The sequence below is a fragment of the Choloepus didactylus genome, chromosome 20 (genome assembly GCF_015220235.1).
Source record: "Choloepus didactylus isolate mChoDid1 chromosome 20, mChoDid1.pri, whole genome shotgun sequence".
NCBI classification, from domain to species: Eukaryota; Metazoa; Chordata; class Mammalia; order Pilosa; family Megalonychidae; genus Choloepus; species Choloepus didactylus.
The window spans coordinates 15,789,402-15,805,727 of record NC_051326.1 but is presented as its reverse complement, the minus strand read 5'-3'; the positions used below and the strand labels follow the sequence as shown (position 1 = coordinate 15,805,727).

Here is a 16,326-nt window from a genome sequence, read left to right as displayed (position 1 = left end):
ATCGTGAAAGCGTCGGGCGCGACAAAAAAAGGCTGCGGACAAAAACGCCGAGCCCGGGGGACCGGGGCGGAGCCACCGCGATGGCGGGGAACTCCACCTGTCCAAAGACGCCCCTGGCCAGCCACGGCGGTTGGTGGGCGTGGCCGCGCCAGTCTCGCGGGAGCGGCGGCTGGGCGGGCCGTTATCCCCGCGGGCGGGGCGAGTTGCTAAGGAAATGACCGCCCGCCGCGCCGGCTGGGCGGGGTCTGCAGCCGCGCCGTTTCCGCTTCCGCTCCCTCGCTGCTCGGGTCCCGTTACCGCCTCCTGGCCGGCCTCGCGCCTTTCACCGGCACCTGGCGTCCGCCGCGCCGCTGCATTCGCTCCTGCCACGCGCGCACCCGGGGCTCCGGCTCCGGCGCCGGCACGGGTCGCGCCCTCGCTCGCCTGCCCCTGAGGCCGCCGGCCCGCCGCCGCCATGGGTGCCTACCTCTCCCAGCCCAACACTGTCAAGTGCTCCGGGGACGGGGTCGGCGCCTCGCGCCTGCCGCTGCCCTACGGCTTCTCCGCCATGCAGGGCTGGCGCGTTTCCATGGAGGTGAGGCGGGAAGGGCCCGCAGGCTGGCCGCTGCAGGGCGGGAACCCAAAGGGGAAAGGGAGCGGGGCAGTATGGGGCCCTCCCTGGGGAGAGAGTCAGAGGCGGCGTCCTGGGGCGGGAGCGGCAATGTGGGGGGCGGCAGCGAGCGCGGGGTCGGGGGCCGAAAGAGAGCGGCGGGTGTTCGGGGACTGGGTGCCGGTGGCCGGCTTGGCGGCGAGGGCCAGCCCATGTGAGGCGAGGCACCTTCCAGGCGCCCACTGACCGCCCTCTCCCGGTGCCGGGCGCCATCCTCTCGTGCCAACCCAGCTTTCCGGCCTCGTAAATGGGGTGAGGTTTAGTGTGGGAGTAAAGGAGAAGAAGGACAATTTAATTCATTATTTTTGCGAGGAAGGGACAAATAGATGTGAATGACTACTTTTTTTTTTTTTTAATATTTGTTGTGGGAGGCCTCTTGGGATGAGGTTGACAGTGAAAGGAAAACCGGACAAATATTCTGTTTCAAATACTTACTCCGCAGTTGTTTGGTCCTGGATACTGCATGTTAACTTCATAGGGTCAACTTGACCTCCAAGAGTTGTCACTTGTCAGTGCTTTCTTTTTAGGGCCTTTGGAAAACTTGAACTGGTGTCACTCACTATAATTTGTTATTGCCTTTGGTATTTTTTTTTTTCTCTTCTTGGGATTTCTCCAAAACTTATATAGTAATAGTCACCTGCCTGTGTTTTTAGTTTATAGCTTCCTTGATTTTCAGACACTTAATAACTTGTGTTGTTGTTATGACCTACAGAGTATTGATTTTCTTTTCTAGAAAATTTCTCTCTAGACAAAAGGGAAATAAGAAAAAATGTCTGGATGAAAGGAGTAGTGCTGGGCAAAATGGATGTGAAACTACGAGAACATCAGGGAAATCCTTGAATAGGAAGGAAAAGAAGAAATACAGTATGAGATGTGTCTTTGCAAAGATGGTTGTGAGGTCCAGGCAGTGGGGCCTGGGAAATGCCCTAATTATATCTGGGGTGGAGGGTTTATCCACTTACTAGGTGGGCTTCAAGTAACAGCTGAATATTCTCTCCCTTAGGAATTTTCTCAAATCCCTCGCTCCTCCCTGTGGTTAGCGCTGGAATGACAGTATGAACTTAAGCGTTTTAAATTTTATACCCATACATGACTTTCATAACGGTTCTATCATTAGGTATAGAATCTCAAGAATGGAGGAGATCTTATAGTTCATCTCTTCTAGTTTGGCTCCCACATTTTACAGCTAGGAAACTCATGTGCCCAGTGGAAAGAATCCAATAGGATCAAATTGCTCAAAACTCTTACTAGATGCTGTTATCATCTGTTTTAAACTGAAGTACAGCATTCATATTTCACTGCAGTGCACAGTATTGAGCTTACTGGGTACTCGATAAATGTAACTGTCCAAATGTTAGAAATATCTTCAGGAGGAAAGCCTTAATGTAAGGCTGAGGTTTGGGTTAGGTAGTCTTTGGAGGTTTCAATTCTATGGCATTTTCTGTTAATGTTGTAAGATTTGAAGTTTATATCTCATCTCACAGTAAGGTTTTTCCTTTGAGTTTCTCATTCCACATTTTCTTCTTCCTTCTCTGTTAGAGTTTTTCCTTTTCTTTGACACTCCTTTCTAGTTTTATGAATTGAGTTGCTTGGCTATTCAGTTTTCCAAGTTGTTTGCCCAGTGATCCTATGCTATTGGCTGCTTCTTAGTAAGGCATTTCCCTTTTTTTTTTAGTTGCTCCTTTGATAATTACAACATGGATTTTTTTCATCAGGGGCTGTTTGCTGTGTAGAGATCTTGCTAGAATGTTCTTTAGATCCTTCCCGAGAGATCATAACTACTTAAAGTGTTGAAATAAATCTTTCTAATTTGCTGTTTCTGAATTTATCATTGTTTGAATGATTGAATATACCTAATCAAGTCTTCTTTAAGTACTGTTTGGGATTTTCTGCTTCACTGATACTTTTCCTTCTGGTTTTGTTTCCTCTCTCAAAGTACAACAGAGTTTCTTTGCTACTGCAATAAAATAACTCTGACTTCTAGCCCCCTGAGGGAATCTTACTTTTCAGTAAGTGTACTGTTGCTCTTAACCTTTAGGGCTTAATTCTGCCAATTAATAAAGTCTATTTACCTTATTTGCTTGGCCCTAATGATTTAGTTGAGGTTAAGTTTATTATACCAATACACCTTACAAGGGTTACTAAAATCCTGACTGATGCATAGGTTCCAGACTTACAGAGTGCTACTCTCCCTTTTCTTTTGAGGCAAGGATGGCAACCCTCAGTAGCTTACATTTTATACTTGCTGCCTTTCTCAAGACTCCTTGCTGTGGAACCAGGATGTTTTGAAGAAAGGTAGCCTGAATGCAACCGCTTGTCAATTTCTGCACAAAAGCCACCTGGGATTTTGATAGTGATTATATTGAATCTGTAGACCAATTTGGGGTACATTGCTCTCTTAACAATAGTAAGTCTTCTGAGACATGAACATAGACTGCCTTTCCATTTATTTCAACAGTGTTTTGTTGTTTTTAGAGTACACATTTTGGACTTGTTTTGATAAATTTATTCCTAAGTATTTTATTCTTTTTAATGGTATTGTAAATGGAATTGTTTTCGTAATTTCATTTTTGGATTGTTGGTAGGATAAAAATACAGTTAAATTTTGTTTGTTGATCTTGTATCCTGCAAGCATGCTGAACTTGTTTATTCTAATAATTTTTTTGTGGATTCTTTGGGCTTATCTATGTGTAAGATCATGTCATCTGCAAATAGAGCTGCTTTTCCTTTCCAGTCTGGATAAGTTTTATTTCTTTTTCTTTCTTAATTACCTTGGCCAGAACCTCCAGTACAGTGTTGAACAGTAGTGGTGAAAATGTCATCCTTGTCTTGTTTCTGATCTCAGGGGTAAAGCTTTCAGCCTTTCATCAAGTATGATGTTAGTGTGGATTTTTTGTTGATGCATTCGATAAGGTTGAGGAAGTTCCTTTCTATTCCTAGGTTGCTGAGTGTGTCTCTCAGGAAAGGGTGTGGATTTTGACACATGCTTTTTCTTCTATTGAGATGATCATGTGTTTTTCTTCTTTCTTCTCTTGATATGATGTATCACATTAATTGATTTTTGGCTGTTAAACCCACTTTGCATTTCTGGGATAAATCCCATTTGGTCATGATGTATAATCCTTTTTATATGTTGCTGGATTTGGTTTGCTAGTATTTTGTTTGAGATTCTGTGTGTGTGTGCCTATATTCATAAGAGATATTCGTATGTAATTTTCTTGTGATATATTTGGTTTTTATATCAGGGTTATACTGACTTCATAGAATGAGTTGGGAAGTATTCCCTCTTGTACTTTTTGGAAGAGCTTATAAAGAATTGATATTCTGTAAGTATTTGTTAAGTTAATCAATGAAGCCATCTGGCCTGGGCTTTTCTTTGTGGGAAGTTTTAAAATTACTAATTCAGTTTTTTTACTTGTTGCAGGTTACTGTTTGAGAAAAAACTTAACATGTTAAAGATTTATTTTAAAATTTATTTTAAAGAGAAAGCTTATTAAAAAGGCAAAACTATGTCTGCATTAAGGAGTTCTCAAAGAATCTGAAATGTGTAGAAAGTTTTAGAGCTAATCAACAAATAAGTGGCATCTACCTGAAAGTGTTGAAGGTACTACAGAAAGAAAAGTTGACTGAAATATATAACTTTCCTTTGTAGTTACTCACTGTACCAGAGAATGTGTAAGTTCCCAACATGAGCTGTTTCTATGCAAAGGGTTCTGTGAAAACTGCAGGTCTGTCAGTCCTGGACAGGAATCTTTTATAATAATGGGATTATTAAATATCCCACATACCTTTTAAAGGGAAAGAAATAGAATTCTGTTGGCCAAAAGGTCTTTTCAAAAATTAAGTCACAGTGGGATTGGGGGGATATGATCTAACCGAATAAGGCTTATAGATATAAAGCAAAAGATGATAGATATGTCTAGATGAAGTATAAATAAATAAGTGCCTTTTAGGGCAATTAATCCTAGGTTCAGTCTTGTTTGCATTTTTATGATTGATTAAATGGACATGGGGTGTCCACCATGTGCAGTAAAAATCCCTCAAATTATGTCAAACTCCTGGAAAATGAAATAATCCAAAATCAGCACGATCCTTGAGGATATGAGTAACCAGAAATGAATTAGCTTATGTGGATACTAGGCTAGCTAGTAAATTCAGATCCATTGGTTTTCTGGAAGGTCAGAAAGGGCTGTGTGATGTATGATTTAGGAAGACAATTCCTAAGAGCCTTTTCTCAGATGATGTGTGTTATTTCTAGGAATCATCTCCTCTGGACCATCTCAGTGGTTTTGTGCCTGGGTTTAGGGTAGAAAATGAAGGAGGATGTATTCTTTAGGTAACTGTAAACTCACCATCATAAGCAAACATGGAGGTCCTGCTATATTGAAGAATATAGCAATGGTAGGCCCCAGAGTTGGGAAAAGGTTTAAGACAGTCTTTGCTTTCATGTGGTTTACAATCTAACCCCCTCTCCCCGCCCATGGAATGTGGGATAATATCACAAGGTAGTATACGCTGAGTGCCAAATTAGTGGTATAGAGGCAAATACTAGAAGAGTTTAGATGAGGGAATGATCATAGAGTATTCGTATGGTGAGGAAAAGTCTCTTGGAGATCATGAGACTTAGCTGGACCTTAAGGAAAGAATATAACAGATAAGTGGGAAGAAAGATAGTAGGGGTGTGTGTGTGGAGTATTCAAAGGAGGGATATGAGAAAAGGTTCTGAGGTAGATATGCATACTACCTTTGGGGGAAGAGGGGGTGTCAGTATCAAGAGTGGAGCAGTTTCTGTTGGGAAATGGTAGGAGAGATTACTTTGTAGAGACGGATAGGAATCATGATTGAGTGCCTTAATTTTCAGTTAAGTGGTTTAGAATTAATCTTACGTGCAGTGAGAATCCATTGAAGGTTCTAGCAATAAAATGTTGCATTAGGAAGATTAATCTGGCAGCAGTATATAGGCTGGATTTCAGGGGGCAGAGAGTAGAAGCAGGACAGGAGTTAAAATACTATTAAGAGCAGAGTCATCCAGGATCAAGGTGATGAAGACTTGCAAGGGTAGACTCAGCAGGACACAGTGGTGGATGGTGGAAGACAGCTGGAAAGTGAAGAGTTACTTTGGTATCAGGTGTTGCCTGGGAAAATTAAAATTCCATTGACAAAAATAACACCTAGGGGAAACTCTGATTTGGGGAGAATGTTGATCTCCTGTCTACATATTTTAAGCTTGAGGTGGAAAAGGGGCATCCTGTGAAAACAGGCAATTGGAGACACAGAACTGCAGTTCTTCACAGAACCCAAGTGAAGTTTCAAGAGAGCTGACATGGTTTATACTAACTAATCCTATACAATGGTTAAGGAGAATGAAGCCTGCAAAATGGCTCTTTGGGTTGCTGTTTAGGTTATTGCCTTCTCTGTAAAGTAAGGTCCTGAAGAAGGGATTAAGATTAGGAATTTAAGAGGAAATGTTAATCAAGGAAGAGAAGAGATAATGATTTTGAAGCAGAAGTAAAGCTATGGAAAAATGTTGAGGGAGAAGAGGGAAGATGAAATAGTTCTTGGAATGACCTTGATCTCAGTGAAGTATGCCAGTGAGCACTAGGCATAAATGAAGGATAGCACTGAGATCTCAGAGGGTGTGGGAAAGGCTCCAGGCTGTGGGTCGTGTATTTAGGAGTCAATAACAGAATACCGGAAAATGCCAAACCGAATAGTGATCACAATCAACAACATGATTTCAAGACTTTTACTACTAGCAATACTTAGGGCCCTTATTCAGGAGTAAAGAAAGCAGTTGGTGGGATTGTACAGGGTTGGTTGAGTTTTTCCAGATTGCTAAGAGGCAGTGTTGAAATACTTGGCTGTGGCTCAGAAAGGGTCAGAGAGAAAGAAAGGCAAGGGTAAAGGTAAGGGAGGTTATAATCAAAGATGAAAAGGGAGAAATTGAAGTGTTTGGAGAAGGTGGAGCACTTCCAAGTGATAATATAGATGCAAAGCCTTACCCAGAAGTGGAAGAGAAAATCAGTCATGTGGAGTCACTCTAGGAACTGAGACCTCAGGGTATAAGACAGATCTTTATTGTGGGTATTCCTCTTTCAGAAAAAGGGTAGAGAAAAAAACTGTTAATCAGAATATTCTCAGAGCAGGATATATATTTATATAGCAAATTCCAGTTTCCAAAGGGCTTTTACATGTTGGGCATCATCTCCACAACCATCCTGTGATGATGTGGGTGGGGTAGAGGTTATTCTGTACTATAGAGGATGAAACTCAGGTGCACCGAGAGGTGGCTGGCCAGGGAGCATGCAGTCTATGGTCAGATGATGACTCAAAGCCAATTCATGGGTTTGTTTTGTGTTACTGTTCAAAATGGAGAAATATGGCTTAAAAAAGGTAAAAACTTTTGAAGGGTAGAAAATAGTTATTACCCAAATTTACCCTCCACTGTAAAGTTTTATCTATGATCACTTAGACTTCTAGCATATATGATACTTTCTATTTTTTTCTTTTTATCACTTAATATATTGTGAACTCATTTCCAGATTAACACACATTCATCATTTCTAAAAGCAGAATGTTTCCATTGGAGGGATGTACCATTTATAATCAAATCTATTTATGGAAGTTTAGATGTTTACAAATTTTTGAATTATAAGTAATGCTGTAATCAACATTACTGAACACATCTATCTACCCTTATCTAATTACTTCCATCAAGTAAACTTTTAGAAGTAGAATTACTAGATCAGAGGGCATGCATATTTGAAATTTTGATGCGTATTACCAAATTGCCCTGCAGGAAAGCTGTACTAATTTATATTCGTGTCAATCAGGTTATGATAATGTTTTTTTACCTTCATTCTTATTACCATTGGATGCTATTAATCTTTTTCATTTAAGTTTCACACAAAAGGATATTTCTTTGTTTTACTGTTCATTTCTTTACTAATGAGGTTAAGTATTTATGTGCTCACTGGGGCTAGATCTTCTGCTGTAAAATCATATGCTCTTGTGAGGATCAGATGAGGAAGTTGAAAAGATGGTTTGACTAGAGAGTGAAGATTAAAAAGAGTTGGTACACCTATGATATAGACGTGGCATTGCAGGACAGAGAAAAGCCAGTTGATCATCTTGTCCTCTCCTACAAAAAAGCGGAATTATTTGGACTAGTTTTTCAAATTTAGTAATATATAGAGCCTTTTTAAAAATTTTAGTTTACTTTGAAAAAAGTTATACATTCCCATGGTTCAATCTCAATCCCATTTGGTCTGTCCTGTTTCAATCCTTCCATGGATACCTGCTTTTATTCACTTCCTATGTATCCTTGTAGTGTTACAGTATGAAAAAGGAAAATAACTATCCAAATGGACCCACTTCTTACACAAATGGCAACTTACTGCATACATCATTCTGCTCTTTGCTTTCTTCATTTCACAGATACCTTGGAGATTGTTCATGTTTTTTTTTAAACATAGTGGAACTCCAGTATTTACTAAAATGATTTTAATTAACATTAGTTAAATGTGTACAAACATAGACCTGGGCATAAATTCCATACCAACAAACCAAACTATAAAATCAACAAAATTAAAATTGACATTAATGTGACACAATTGTTTTGCTGAAACTAGATCCCACATGACTCCAGTAGTGACCGCTGAGGCCAGGTTCTTAGGGGTTTAGCCTGCCTTGGCTGCACTGTGTCCCATGCCCAGTCACTTCACCACTTTTCTGTAATCCACCCTAGTCCTCCTTACTTCATTCTTCATTTTTTTTCTATAGCACTTAATCATCTTTTAACATTCTGTATGATTTACATCCCCCACTAGGATGTAAGTCTTTTATGAAGTGTGAGTCTTTATTTTGTTCATTGATATGTCCGAAGCAACCAGCATACATCCTGGCATGTGGTTGTACTCACAGATATGATGAATGAATGAATTCTTACATGCCTTAAAGTTTGAGAACCACTGGTAGAGGATGCTGGGGTAATAGATAGTCGTTGATGCAGAAGAGAAGGTGCTGAGAAGAGAGGTAGACTCAGATAAGGTCCAGGCTCAGTAGGGAGTAGTTGAAAGAGGGGAAAGGTGATCTTTGGTCTGTGGTACTCTCTAGGTCCTAGGAATGAGGCTAAGAGGTAGTTGGGATGATCTCAGTTAGATAGGCCATGGACCATCCTCTCAACCCCTTAGATTCTAGGCCACTTTCTCTTGGAGACAGAGGGAAATACAAGACTAGCTCTTTTCTGATATTCTCTTTCCTTACCTTAAAATCACTGTTTCATTTTCTAGACCTGTATAACTAAGGTATAGTGTGATTTCAGTGACAACAGAAGAGCAGTCCACTCTCATTTTCTCATTGTTAATATAACTAGAAATTTTAAAATGCCAAAGCCTGAAAGAGGAAGGAGAGCAAGGTCTGAAATAAACCCACATGAGGATAATTAACCAGAATAAATACCTGATTATATCTTTTTTTGTTCGTTAGTTGAGAGTACCTGAAGGAAGGGTGGGGTGTCTTCCAAGATGGGACAGGGTGAGCTATGGCATACTTTTACCCAAAATTGATAGTCTCAGTTGAATTTTAGCTTAGCCTGGAGCATTAGTTTGGGGTAGCAGAATTTTGTTGATGGAAGAAGTTGACCAAGCCCAGCCTTCCAACCAAAATGGTATGGCAAGAACATTGCATCTTCTCTTCTGTTGTGCTGTGCCATTAGAGTTGAGTGATATCTCAGGGATGGGAGGTGGGAGCTGATGAGATAGGGCCTTGTGAGTTTCAATTACCAAGTACTAAACACAGTGTAGCTTAATAGGATTATTTGTTGGGAAGATATTTTGTAACAATATCCTCAGCCTAGCCTGAGGGTAACTTCTTGAGTTAAGCTTTGAGAGAAGAGAAGGAAAATTTGTTTAGATGGTGCCTTTTTTTGGTTTGCTTTTTAAAGTATACAAATTTCTAGTGCTTTCACTTAGGCCATTTTAGGATTCTCACAGAAACTTACCAGTCTGATAAGGTGAGCATTCACCCTGTTGTCCAGGTGTGGAAAATGAGACTCCAAGGGCCTAACATGGAACAGAAGCTGGGATTTCTAAGTCTTGGGCCCCAGGCTTCATTTCTGCATTCTGTTCTAAATGTTGTTTGGTTTGTTGGGGAAAGAGGAATCTGTAAACAAAATAAATGAAAAAATCAGCAACAGACCACAGAATCAATACAAAAGAGAATGGGCAAGGCTGCCTCAAACTTTAAAGACAGACTACCGAGACTGAATGGTTGGGAGATGGCATTGGAAATTAAGGGACAAAGGTGCTAAGATTAAATAAAAAACAAAATAGAGCAAGTCCCCAGCTGTCAACCTGTGTATCTCCCAGTCGCCATTCTTTTAGCCTATTTGTGTGAAGCTTTGATCCTCACTTGGGAGATTAAGGGGATATGACAAAGGGAACCATGATTACTCGACTAAAGAGGAACCTTGGAGAAAGACTGGGAAATCAAGGCTCCTAAAGAACATAGCTGAGAGATCTTTAAGAATAACATTTCTGTTTTGTCTGGAAAATTATTTCTAAGGCCCTTGGGTCTCTTTTTTTTTTTTTTAAATTAAATTCAGTTTTATTGAAATACATTCACACACACCATACAATCATCCATGGTATACAATCCACTGTCCACAGTATGATAACATAGTTATGCGTTCATCACCACAATCTATCTCTGAACATTTTCTTTACATCAGAAAGAACCTTGGGTCTCTTTTTGCTATCTTCCCTAACATTTTCTTCTTTGAAGTTCACTGATTCATAGAATGGGGTCTGGAAGTGACCTTAAAGATCCTTTATTCTGATTCTCCCCATAGTTGCCACAAATCCAAAAGGGTCAGGTCTAGAATTCCAGCAGCCAAACATTCTGCCATCGGGACTAAGATCTCCTAGGCTGAGGCTGCTAGACTGCAGAGGTAGTGACTTGATTTTCCTCTCTCTCCCTTCTTCCCCCCTTTCCTTTCCTTCCTTCCTCTCCTTTCTTCTCCCCTTCCCTTCCTCCCTCCCTCCCTGCTTCCCTTCTTTCTTTTATTTTTTCATCCTGTCTTCCTTCTTTCTTATTTCCAGACCACATAGGCCAGCCAGGGAAGGCTTAGCGAGATTCTGGTGTGAAGGCAATTCTTATATGACTAGAGGTGCACACAGAAGGAATAGCCTTTGACCTCAAGAAATGCTGATTATCCTTTTCTTTTCCTAGGATGCTCACAACTGTATTCCTGAGCTGGACAGTGAGACAGCCATGTTTTCTGTTTACGATGGACATGGAGGTAATTTTATCAGATCATATTGGTACCATATTGGCAACATCCTGGGATCCCCATTCCAGACTTTACAGGGCAAGAACAGGTCCTTTGGTTTCTTACTTTCTAGGGTCTGGTCCTTAGATATCATTTCCTGCCTGGTGCTGTTTTTCTCTATTCTGCCATTCCTCCTTCCTAATAGGATATTGCATTGGTTCTAATTGGGCCTTGTTTTAATTCAAGAAGCACTGAACTTTTTTTTCCACTAAGAACTAAGTGAAAAGTTAGACAAGGGATATTTTGTGCTAAAATAAGATAATAAGATAAATAATCCTTGGTGTTCACGTGAGTATGGGGCATATAAATATATCACTTTCCATGTACAGGAAGCAGTGCTCTAGGTGAACTTACGTTTCTTCTAGGGGAGGAAGTTGCCTTGTACTGTGCCAAATATCTTCCTGATATCATCAAAGATCAGAAGGCCTACAAGGAGGGCAAGCTACAGAAGGTCTGTCTTCTCACACTGTTCATTTCCCACTTTGTTACAGTTTTCCCTTTTTTTTTTTCCCAACCTTTAACTTTTCCTTTCTCTTTGCCCCCTGGCTTTTTCTTACCACATTTCTTCTTAAAGAATTCTGTGCCTAAAATGAGCTTATTTCCATTTGGGTCTTTTTAGAGCTGCTTTATTATTCCCAGGTCTCTGAACTCCTTTATTTATCTCTGAGAGTTTCCTGGTGTGGCGGATCCCACACTGATTTGCATCCCATCCTTGTGTCCAGGATTGTACATAGGCAATTCATTTGCCTTGTATTCCTGTTTTATGCTCAGGCTTTGGAAGATGCCTTCTTGGCCATCGATGCCAAACTGACCACTGAGGAAGTCATTAAGGAGCTGGCACAGATTGCAGGGAGACCCACTGAAGATGAGGATGAAAAAGAAAAAGTAGCTGATGAAGATGATGGTAAGCATGGCATCCCACCTGTTTGAGAAGAAATCAGCATTATTAAGAACTGTTCTTTAATATATACAGTTTATGTGTCAATTCTAAGAGAGGATGGCTTCTTAGAGGCCTGGGCAGGCCTTACATTAGAGAACTGTATGGTGTTCTCCTGCACTATATGTGGTTATAAAAAGAGAGAGAGAATTAACCTCAGCTGAGTGCCTGGTTCCAGAGTTTGTAAGCATTTTACGTATGTTATCTTTTGCCATTGTGATGGGGCTCTTCCTGATTCCTGTTAGTATTTCTGTGAATTTTTTTCTAAGACTGTAACAGTCATTAGTACTGGCCACCAGTCATTAAGCCTGGACTGTAGGTATAGACTAACATTGTAGGCTTCCTGGGTTCTCAGCCAGAATAGGGTTTCCAACTTTCCAATAATAAATGAAGTGAGAGGGGAAATACAGTACCTAGTGTTCCTTTGATTAAGAAGGGAGTGAAAGGAAAAAACCAAAGGAAAGTCTGTGGAGGCAGATGTTACTTGAAGAGAAGACAGCCTGGGGGATGTTCTTTCGAGAGTTGAAAAGTGAGAGGAGCTGTAGGAGTGGGAAGTTGTGGGGAAGTTGTAACTCCAGCTGTAGGGGCTGTGGAGGCAGTGAGAAGTGTGGCATGGGGGCCCTGATTTAGCCTCTTCCCTGCAGTGGACAATGAGGAGGCTGCACTGCTGCATGAAGAGGCCACCATGACTATTGAAGAGCTGCTGACACGCTACGGGCAGAACTGTCACAAGGGCCCTCCCCACAGCAGATCTGGAGCTGGGACAGGCGAGGAACCAGGGTCCCAGGGCCTCAATGGGGAGGCAGGACCTGAGGATCCATCTAGGGAAACTCCTTCAGAGAAAAACGGCCCCACAGCTAAGGTCCACTCAGGCCTTTCCTCCAACTCGGAACGTGGGACTGAGGCAGGTCAAGTTGGTGAGCCTGGTACCCCCACTGGTGAGGCTGGGCCCTCCTGCTCTTCAGCCTCCGACAAGCTGCCTCGTGTTGCTAAGTCCAAGTTCTTTGAGGACAGTGAGGATGAGTCAGATGAGGCGGAGGAGGAAGAGGAAGACAGTGAGGTAAGGGCCTGTGGGGGCAGGCAGATGCTGAAGTTGCAGAGAGGACTTGTTTGGTCACCATCCTGTGTCTTTCAAGTGTTTTTTTTTTTTTTTTTTTTCCTTCTGTTTTCACATCAACCCCCAAGATCCTTTGTAATCTAAGCTTTAGCCTTCCTGAATTCATTATCTCCTCTATCACAGGTACCATTAGCCCTCGTACCTCTTCCTTTGTCACCACTATTACAAATAGATCTAGTTCTGGCCTTTCAGAGTCCATCTCCTAGAGAAAGAATGAGAAGATAGTTGTTTCTTTGGATATGTGGGTGTTTTCTTTTGGGGATGCTTATTTTCTGGCCACATTGCCTGGAGGTGCTTTGGGCTGACAGCCCTGGCCTTCCTGCCATTACTGCTGAGCCTAGTTCAGGATGTCAGTTATATACCCATCCTAACCCTTTCCCCTCCTCACTCTAGATTTTCCCATTATGATCATATCGTTGCATCTTTCAGTGTTTTGAGGATCTGTGTTCAAGCATGGCCTCTTGGTTCTGGGTATGAGTTGGGGACGGGGAGAGGGGAACAGAAGGTCACCCCAGTCTCAACAGCCTGGCATTCTCTCCTTGGCAGGAATGCAGTGAGGAAGAGGATGGCTACAGCAGTGAGGAGGCAGAGAATGAGGAAGATGAGGATGATACTGAAGAGGCAGAAGAGGATGAAGAAGAAGAGGAGGAGGAGGACATGATGGTGCCTGGGATGGAAGGCAAAGAGGAGGTGTGTGGGGAAGGAGAGCAGTGAGTCTGGAAGAGGCAGATATGAATCCTTTGATTTTAGTTTTGGGACAGGGGATTCCCTTGATAACTTAGTGCCGAAGCCATGGCCAGGGGTGGATTTATTCTGCAAGGTGAACTATGTGGTAAGCCTTTTGGGTAGAATTATCTCAAAAAAAGAGGGAGCATATTGTCTCTGGAAAGACTAAATCTGTGCTCCTCCTGTTTGTTAAAGCTCTCCTGATGGTCCCAGTGAGAGGAGAAAGCATAATTGGGAGGGTGTGGGGGTGGGGGAGTGGGGTGGGGGTAGCTGGAGGAGCATCAGGGAGGAGCTCATGACCAGGAGCTCCTGCGATGCTCCCTTTTTTCCTCTTAAGCCTGGCTCTGACAGTGGCACAACAGCAGTGGTGGCTCTGATACGAGGGAAGCAGTTGATTGTAGCCAATGCAGGAGACTCCCGTTGTGTGGTGTCTGAGGCTGGCAAAGCCTTAGACATGTCCTATGACCACAAACCAGAGGATGAAGTGGAGCTAGCACGCATCAAGAATGCTGGTGGCAAGGTCACCATGGATGGGCGAGTCAACGGGGGCCTCAACCTCTCCAGAGCCATTGGTAAGGGCCTGGAAACTATGGGAAAGACTTCTAGAGTCTTGCTCTCTGTCCCAGGCTACTTAGTAGCAAACTTTAATCTGCATAGCCTTCATACCTTTCAAAGTACTTTCATAGCTACTACCTCTTAAACTTCTCTGAGAAGTAGGTAAGATAGCTAGCTATCATTATCCCCGTTACTCTTTGGATAATGAAAAAGACAGGTAGTTTAGTGACTTAAGATTTACTAGAACTACCAGGAAAACTAGAACCCAGTACTCCATTCTGCTAGATTACAGTACTTTTTTAAAGAAGGGAAATGAATGACAAGGCTTGACCTACCTCAAACATAAGTCTGTGGGAAGTACCCCAAATACTCTAGTCAATTAGCCATTCCTTTACTCCAGGAGACCACTTCTACAAGAGAAACAAGAACCTGCCACCTGAGGAACAGATGATCTCAGCCCTTCCTGACATCAAGGTGCTGACTCTCACTGACGACCACGAATTCATGGTCATTGCCTGTGATGGCATCTGGTGAGCACCGGCAGAATGCCTTAAAATTTTCTTTCTGTAGCATTACTTTTCTTCTAGAGCTCTGAGCTGCTTTGGCTTTATCATCCCTCTTAATGGCCGCATTCAGCACCTTTTCTCAAGCTGATCTATGATTAGAGCCTAGGCTGACCTCCCTGTATGTCAAGACCACGAAACCCAAGGCAGAGCCAAGAAGAATCTCTGTAGGTGTTTACATTGGCCTGGGCTGTCACCTCTATCCACACTACTCTACTCTTCCTTGGTGGACTAAAGAAGATTCTCATTATTGTTTTTGACCACAGGAATGTGATGAGCAGCCAGGAAGTCGTAGACTTTATTCAGTCGAAGATTAGCCAGCGTGATGAAAATGGGGAGCTTCGGTTACTGTCATCCATCGTGGAAGAGGTAAGTCGCAGGGTGGAGAGAAGAAGGTAACTGGTCTGCATAGTCAAAGTTTCCTCTTTTCATTTGGGGTGAGACCAGGGCCTGGGGGAACCACTAATTACTGACAGGCGCCAGTGAAGTTCCATTTTCCCTTGTTTTCCTGTGGCTCAGCTTTATGCCTCACAGCCTAGCAACTGGGCTCTTTTGTGCTATCTGATGCCCATTCCACTCCTTTCCATCACCCAGCCCTCTTGTCGGGCTTTAGACTCTGTCCAGGAAGGTGTTCAAATTCTGTTGCTGAGCCGCCCCATCATCCCTTTTGCAGCTGCTAGATCAGTGCCTGGCGCCTGACACTTCTGGGGACGGTACAGGGTGTGACAACATGACCTGCATCATCATTTGCTTCAAGCCCCGAAACACAGCAGAGCTCCAGCCAGAGAGTAGCAAACGGAAACTGGAGGAGGTGCTCGCCTCTGAGGGGGCTGAGAAAAATGGCAACAGTGACAACAACAAGAAGGCCAAGCGGGACTAGCCATCATCCACACCTCTACCCACATAGACTGTTTTCTGAGCCCTCCGGACCTGAGACTGAGTTTTGTCTTTTTCTTTTAGCCTTAGCAGTGGGTATGATGCGTGCAGAGGGAGCTGGGTGGTTTTACTCAGCCTATTCCAAAGAGGGCTTTCCCTCCATTCAGCAGCCTGGGAGCCTCTGCTGTCCTCCCCAGCCTCCTCCTTGCTCCTTTGGGCTCATCACTGGTTCTTTGCCTGTGCCTGTGCCCTTTTGTTGGAGGGAAGGACTGGTGGTTCTGGTTTTTACTCTGTGAACACTTTATTTAAGGACATTCTTTTTTATTGGCGGCTCCACAACCCTTGCCGCTTGCACCTGCTCTCTGTTGTACAACTTTCAAGCAACACTTTTTCAGACTAAAGGCCAAAACCTAATCGTGCCCGTGGTGTCCTTTTTTCTCTTATGCCGTCCAGTCCTGCCCCCCAGGCTGCCGTGGTCCCAGACTTGGCCCCATCAGTAGCATCTATGGAGCCTTGTTCACATGTGTGTCTGCGTCTGTATATGTCTGCATGAGTGTCGGGGGAAGGGTCCAG

The 16,326-nt window shown here is 42.9% G+C and overlaps 1 protein-coding gene across 1 annotated transcript; it reads left to right on the top strand.

The window, feature by feature from the left end:
• The first annotated feature begins 276 nt into the window (after positions 1-276).
• On the top strand, positions 277-16,171 carry PPM1G (protein phosphatase, Mg2+/Mn2+ dependent 1G). The gene is made up of 10 exons (XM_037813328.1): positions 277-574; positions 10,880-10,949; positions 11,345-11,430; positions 11,751-11,883; positions 12,561-12,976; positions 13,580-13,723; positions 14,097-14,331; positions 14,715-14,844; positions 15,144-15,246; positions 15,551-16,171. Exons 1-10 carry the CDS (start codon positions 455-457, stop codon positions 15,755-15,757), a joined length of 1,644 nt encoding a protein of 547 aa, XP_037669256.1. The 5' UTR covers positions 277-454; the 3' UTR covers positions 15,758-16,171.
• The last annotated feature ends 155 nt before the right edge of the window (positions 16,172-16,326 follow it).